Genomic DNA, 7,593 nt, shown 5'->3' with positions numbered 1-7,593 from the left:
CTGGTGCGGTTTTGTCCTCTTCCACCCACTTGTACCAGCGATATTAGTTGTCATAGCAATGCAGAGATAATGCCCCTGTCGTTCAAGTTGGTTATTCATTAGCGTCGAACCACTAAGCGATTCACTCGCCTTTTACGAAACACTGTCGGGTTCAAAAAGTTCCAGTTTTACATACTGTTGGAATTGAAACGCTTTGTAGAAAATTGTCATATGTGACTGAATACGGCTTAATGGAAATAAGTCATTTTATTGGTTGATAAAGAAATATTCAACAAATTCAGTACCACTTTTATGCTTTGTCCGTTTGACACGTAAAACCTCGTTAAAGTCGTCACTGGCTATTATGAGAATGTCTCTTCATTTCTTTGCTCCACTCTATATGACCTGGAAAAAAACAAAACAAAAGATAATTATCTTGACAATGACTATACCTCTGAAAGCAAAATAACCCTTGTATTTTTTGGGGGGTTATAAAGATTCTTATGATTTGGATCATTTAATCATCGCAAACATCTTAGTCAGCATTCTCTTGGACTATTGATTCAAGTGATTGATTGTGTGTCGTATGTCATCCACTGGTGTAATATGAATTACTCAGCCTGGCTAACCCTCCTGTGTATTGGAACTTTATTTTATTTTACTGCAAAAAAACAAAATAATACATTTTGCACCTTCTCAAACCACTCAGAATACAGAGTTTATTAATGCATTGTTTTCTCAGTAAAGAAATAAAAATCCTTACTTTGATGACCTTTTGCGACACTTGGGAAGCCGACAGACTTTACCACCTACAGAAAGAGTGAGGAGGACGTTGAAGTTAATCATAGCAATTTCAAGAAATTACATATCGATATTGTCTTACAGCCCAAGACCATGAGGCCAATCAGGAAAAGAGCTGCGGCGATGCACAGTCCAGTCACTTGCAGGGACCAGTAATCTAAAAATAGCACAAGGATAACGTAAGTTTCCACAAAAAACACAAAGCACTTTCTCTATTGTGACAATTGAATTTAATTGAATTCCTTTATTGTCACTGTTAACGCAGTGTTAACTGTGAAAATCAGTTTGGCGGACTTCGAAGACTTCCATTTTTACACCGAACGTATTGGCATCTGTTTAAAAAAATAAAAATAAGGCCCACAATTTTGATTCTTTCTGATCAGGCAGGTGATTGAACACCACCGTTTCATCAGACATTTGTCTTAAAATTTGAAAGGCGTTTAAGTTTTGAGTTTGGTGGGCTATAAAGGACAATCGTTAGGGCACATTTAGAGAAACAACCATTAGTTGAGTCTTTCGTGAACTGAACATTTGGGAAAGTGGGAGGAGGCCAGAGTACCTGGAGAAAACTCCGCAAAGGAGAGTGGGATTAATGAATCCTTACCATATGTGAAAGCTTCATCCCAAGCTGAATCTACAACAAAAGTAGAGAAATATGTTGAAAGCGGGGAAAAACACAATCTGGATAGGTGACACGTCTCGCAGCCCGGCTGACACATAGACGACAATGTATCACAAACATCTTCTCTCCTCTCTCAAAAAGGTACAATCGAACATTAATCTGTCTGCAAGACAGAAAGCGAGGTGCTCTGTTCCTCCAGTCTTCCGTGAGTTTTGTCAGCTAGGCTGGGAATAGTGACATTGTCAGCCTGCCATGAGATAACAATAAAACTGTAGACGCCTGGGGCATTTAATGTGACGATGGAGTAAGAAAATGTTTGCTTACCCCAGGCAGGATCTTGATGGGTTTCGTTTTTGGTGGTTTTCGTCGTCGTGGCTGCGGAGGATGTTACTGTGGCTGTCAAGTGGGGAAAAAAAACCCACATATATATATGTATATATATATAATATATATATATATATATATAGGACTGTCTCAGAAAATTAGAATATTGTGATAAAGTTCTTTATTTTCTGTAATGCAATTAAAAAAACAAAAATTAAATTAATAAATGGCTTGCAATATTTCAGTTGATTTGTAATAAATCCAGTATGTATGACATTTTTGTTTTTTTAATTGCATTACAGAAAATAAAAGAACTTTATCACAATATTCTAATTTTCTGAAACAGTCCTGTATATATATATATATAGTATATGAATCCTTCGCTTGTTATAATAAATGCATTTTTCTAATCAAATTTTTCAAATTACTCGATGAATCGTTTCAGCCCTAGGTCCCTTGAATCAAATGACCTCAGGATTCATTTTACATCTGTCCCCTTCTCCTGACCTACTATCTATTACCTGGTGTGGATGTCAAGTGTCCTGTTGGGCGTTCTGTTGTCCCCTCACTGGAAACTGCAAAGATTCACGATAAGTCACATCAGTGTAAAAGGATCGATGTTTTTGAATTTCAATCTGATACCTGTTAGTGTGCTAGCTTCCGGTTTGGTTGTGCTGATGTTCACTGGATTGATGGTGATGATGCTTTGGTTTAAGGTGATCATTAAAGGGTCAGCAGTACTCATGAGTTCCAGTCCTTCTCCTGTTACACCAATTTTGTTGCATTAAATCACAATGCCATTGATGGATGAAATGATGGAAGGTATAAATCGACATACCAGGTGTTGACACGAAAGGTTCAGCTGTGATAGCCTTTGACACTGCGTAGACAAGTAATCATAGTGGTCGATATTTGATAACAAGCTCCAGTAGTAGTGGAATTTACAAGGAGAACAAAGCACAGTGCTGTGACCGCTTCACACAATGTTCTCATCTGTTGTCCTGGCATCCACGTGACAATGAGTCTGGCCATGCCCAACGCACAGGCCTCATAGTATGTCAAAATAATAGTCTTGTGAGCGGGGTATAGTGACGTGACTCTCATGAAAGCACCACAGAGATGGATTGTTGTGGGCCAATCAAAGCACAGGAAGGCCTTTGTTTACCCACTCAGGTTCCCAGTACCTTCCGATTATCATCAACTCGCTTTTCAAAACTTTTTTGGGCTGAGGAACTTTCCGTGATCTGTGATCATCTTAGTTTAATATATCTACGAAACACTGTAGGAAAATGTGAACCATTTCAACCACATCGTGGTAACATTTCAAATTTAGGCAGTTGTGTCACTTACCATTTGAGAATGCTGACAGCAGACAAACCAGAAAAGCCAAGTAAATCTAAAATAGAATTAACATATTTTTATTAAACAAATAACACACTACCCGAACACACTTCACTTTATTATGTCGGAGAACTTCAGTGGATTCGGTTACCTGTTAGCCTAACTCTTGTGAGTTTTGCCTTTTCGGCAGGAGAAACCTTAAAAAGTTTGTGTTCTGAGTTGCTAACTTATATTTGTTTTGAATTCTACAATGTGAGGCACATGTGTAACAGGTTGAGACCTTCATTTATTTTTACACTTGACAGTTGGTCATGTTAAAGTGTTACTTCAAACATTGCTAAAAAAAGGTTTATAATGATGACAGTTTGACAGCTAAACAAATTCTTCCTCTTTTAATTACTTCTTACAGGAACATTTAGTCCATTACTATGCTGTACAATATTTTTGATTTTCTACAATAGTGCTATTGACAGCTGGGTGTCTATATCATTAAATCATCTAACCCTGTTGTATTTTTAAAATACTTAAAGCCTCGTGATATGTACTCAACTAACTTGTCATTGACGGTTGCCACGGTTACGACATGACAGAAGCAAAGCAATGAATTATAGACAAGGTATTGTGCGTATAATATGTACACAGCAGGGGTAAAATAGGACTTGGATATTAAAAAATGGGAGCACTCAAACCATGGAGGCTTATTTGATAATGCAAACAGGAAGTTTGCATTGCGGTCGACACCACATTTGGCATCTCTCCTTCCTCTTTGAAGCAACATCCCCCACACTACTCTTTACTTTAAATGTCATCGTTTTTAAAGATGCCCACATTATGGCAAACACTTTTCATTTTCCTTCCCAAAAAACAAAACAATAACTATAGAGGCTGCCAATTGGGTTCACAATCCTCCCACACTAGTTTATATCGATCAAACTTCAACACGTGTTTCAAGCGTGGACCTGTCACCAATTAAAATGTGGAATTGGACAAGGTGTCAACATTTTGCTTGTAAGATAGTGGAAATCCTTTACCGCTGACTTAGAATATAGATTCCTCCAACGCCCGTAAATGACCCAAAACCACTACAGCGTTTTTTTTTTTCTCAGTGTGTATCTAGACTCAAGAGGAGGTAAAAATTAAGAAGTTTATTCCCCATCCCCCTCGTTGAATTTTTGACCTATCCTGGTGGCAGCTCGTCCTCCAGGCTTGGACGAGTGTGACAGGTGAGCATCCAGGCTGCCATGAGCTGTGACAGCTCACATTAGCAGGTCATGCCAATCTTCATCTCTCTGCATAGCATATGTCAAAGCCGAGGCCTGTTCCCCTCAGGGCCTTAAAGGTTTCTACCCACCCCCTCGTGACCCGCCAGTTTGTCACATCTCCGTCTGCCTCTGTCTGTCAGCCGCCATCAATCGCCCTTAACCCAAATAGGCCTTTGGAATAATCCATCGGAGGCTAACGTGCCTACCTTTGTGTCCATTGTGTGAGGCAGCCCGCGCCAAAGCTTCATCCTGTTCACCCTCATCATGTACGAGGCTTTCGCTTCCTCATTCGGAGAGGCTGAGGAGGTAACGGCCCAGCGGCCACACCCGCGTATTCGCCGTCACTACTTCCTCATCCAGACATGTCAACTCTGTCATCAGTTCCCTCCCCCCCACTACAAATCCTTTGTCTTTCACTCTCCCTCACTCACAGCGCTCTCAGTAACACAGATCATTGTTCTAGCACAATCCGAAATATTTATGCATTAATGGTCCATGTCGGTGATAAATCTAAAAAAAAAAAAAAAAGCCCTGTAGGAACATGAATAATAGTCCAATTTACTGAACAAAAATAATTGAAAAAAAATGTTGCATTTTTACCTATGAAAAATTACATGCAAATAAAATTTGATTTAATTTGATATTATTTGAAAATAATTTTAAAAATAAAATAATTTTTTGAAAAATAATTTGAAATTAATTTGAACATTTATTAAGAAATTTTATCTGCTCTTGTAGACCGCTTAAAGTTGACACAGGCACTTTAACCCCTGCTCTGTATGAAATATAAACACACTGGAAATACATTGCCGGCAAATTTCTTTTCAGTCATACCTTCCCATAATAATGTACAAATAATCATGCAGTGTGCATGCATGTGTGTGTGTGTGTGTGTTTGTGTGTGTGTGTATTACACAAGATTAGACAAAGCCTGCAATTCATCCACGTGTGCAGAGGAGTTTCTGCCCTTCCGCTTGTAACTCAGCTTGTTCTTTTGCATAAATTAACAACTCACGCTGAGCATATGTCAGGTCAGTGATTTAGACTCATCACTTTATCTAACATCACCAGAATTTTCTGCGTCAGAATTAATTTATGATGTATGCTTGACCTCCCCCTCCTGCTGAGAATAACTTTATCAGTTTAATCATTGATGGTGACTGTTTCATTTTTGTCAACGCCCACCTTCTACAGTCACAAAGTTAAAGTCATTATTATTCTTTTTTACTAATCATGTAAGACATACACAATAACTCTTTGTTTTACTCTGGAGTAATTTTGTGTTTGAGCTTATTTGTTTATAAAAATGAAAAGAAATATTTACAAATAACGCAAAACTAAATTTAAACTTTGTGTCTTGTTTTACGTTGTAGGCATACAGTTAACGCAAGGTTAATGAGAACAACCAAAAGAGATAAAGTCTGGATTTGGCAACAAATGTTAACCTCGTGGCTTCAGGCAAAATATGGATATGAATGTAGCTTTATTGCTGTGATAAAAATGCAAAGCACATCTTGTTATTTTTCAGGGTCGTTAGGTTTCTGAAGCAGTTCTACATTATATTTACATATATTCATCATTACCATCATCATAGGAAGTTCAGAAACAGCCATGTTGTATCTCACTATAATGCCGGAGGTTACGGGCATATGGCACAACATATTTTTATATTCCACAAATGAGGCTGGCCTTTCTCGTTAGCGTTAGACTGAATAATGAAGGGTGGACTTGTTGGGTTCATCTTTAAGACATTTTTAAATTCCGCTGATTCCTGTCTTAAGGACAAGGGAGTGAATTGGGGAGTGTCTTTGAGTGATATTTGCCTGTGCCGCCATCAATGCATCAGGAATTTGAGGCACTGCCTTGTAAAGCAATTGTAACATTTTTACTCTCTGCTTGGATTTGTTTATTCAGAATAGCAGCCAGGAAAACATTAGGAAGGATGTGAAAACAGGCTGCAAGCCAAGTATTTGTTCCTCTTTTTTTTTCCTTCTTAATTGTGTGCTCATGTATGTTCAAGCTCCCTGGAGATTCTTCACAAGGCAACATGAATGAAAAATAGACAGAGTTGACAGAGTCTTCAGCTGTCAAGCACATGACTGTTGCTGATGATGCATCTAGATTTCACAACGCATTTAGCGGCTTGAACGTAAGCAAGCATTTGGTAACGAGCCAAATGTGTGTTGACAGCTCGCGATGGAAAACAGTGAGCCTAATAGAGGAAATATATCTGAAGGAAACAGGGAGACTTATCTTTAAGTTGGCATGCGAGCTCCTATCAGTATAGACTTGCATATAATATAATATAATATAATATAATATAATATAATATAATATAATATAATATAATATAATGTAATGTAACGTAACGTAACGTAACGTAACAACATAACATAACATAACATAACATAACATAACATAACATAACATAACATAACATAACATAACATAACATAACATAACAACATAACATAACATAACATAACATAACATAACATAACATAACATAACATAACATAACATAACATAACATAACATAACATAACATAACATAACATAACATAACATAACATAACATAACACAATATAATGTAACGTAACGTAACGTAACGTAACGTAACGTAACGTAACGTAACGTAACGTAACGTAACGTAACGTAACAACATAACATAACATAACATAACATAACATAACATAACATAACATAACATAACATAACATAACATAACATAACATAACATAAAATAAAATAAATGGATTAAGAAATAAATAAAAACTTAGTTTAACAGTAATGGAAATAAAAAGACTCCCCAGAAGAAGCATAATGTGAGATGTAAGAGAATAAAAAAAACAACACGTTTCCCAATCCAGCATTGCGTTTCAGCTGTCTGCATGTGTTTGCTCATGTGACTGATGTGACGAATCGCGCTAGAGGGGAAAAGCTGAAGCTAGAGGCTAAAATATAATGGCCCTGTGCAGACAAATGTGAGCCTCAACGCTCTTGTTCTGTGTATTGTGCAGAGCAAAAGGGACCCAAACAAGCTATGAGGGGCTGAAAAAGAGACACAAACACAATGTGACACGCGTCACTGTTTGCTCGACTGTTTGAGTGTGTTCCAGATGTAACGCTATAGGTATTTACTGGTATTTTCTTCTATGAAACTGCCTTCCCAGCAGTCTATTATCTTCATTTGACATTTTTCCATCATCTGTTTGGTTAGTCAAAACAAAACCTGAACAACTACTAAATGCATCTGTAGTGAT

At 37.5% G+C, this 7,593-nt stretch overlaps 2 protein-coding genes across 2 annotated transcripts in view; one reads left to right on the top strand and one right to left on the bottom strand.

Annotated features, from left to right (window-relative positions):
- Window positions 1-227: 227 nt before the first annotated feature.
- Window positions 228-4,698, bottom strand: fxyd5 (FXYD domain containing ion transport regulator 5). The gene is made up of 10 exons (XM_088388038.1): window positions 4,536-4,698; window positions 3,077-3,122; window positions 2,565-2,606; window positions 2,369-2,488; window positions 2,248-2,301; window positions 1,727-1,798; window positions 1,385-1,414; window positions 863-937; window positions 743-788; window positions 228-384 (listed from the first exon to the last, which is right to left on the bottom strand). Exons 1-10 carry the CDS (start codon window positions 4,593-4,595, stop codon window positions 342-344), a joined length of 588 nt encoding a protein of 195 aa, XP_088244164.1. The 5' UTR covers window positions 4,596-4,698; the 3' UTR covers window positions 228-341.
- The window catches only part of kirrel2 (kirre like nephrin family adhesion molecule 2), a 129,931-nt gene continuing 123,194 nt past the window's right edge, over window positions 857-7,593 (top strand). Inside the window, exon 1 of the mRNA XM_088388035.1 lies at window positions 857-959. The gene's annotated coding sequence lies outside the window, so the exon portion shown is untranslated. The remainder of the gene's footprint in view (window positions 960-7,593) is intronic.

Source organism: Syngnathus floridae, chromosome 10 (assembly GCF_059516105.1).
Source record: "Syngnathus floridae isolate MCC-2025c chromosome 10, RoL_Sflo_1.0, whole genome shotgun sequence".
Lineage (NCBI taxonomy): Eukaryota > Metazoa > Chordata > Actinopteri > Syngnathiformes > Syngnathidae > Syngnathus > Syngnathus floridae.
Note: the sequence above shows the minus strand (reverse complement) of the source record. Positions and strands in the feature narration are given on the sequence as shown.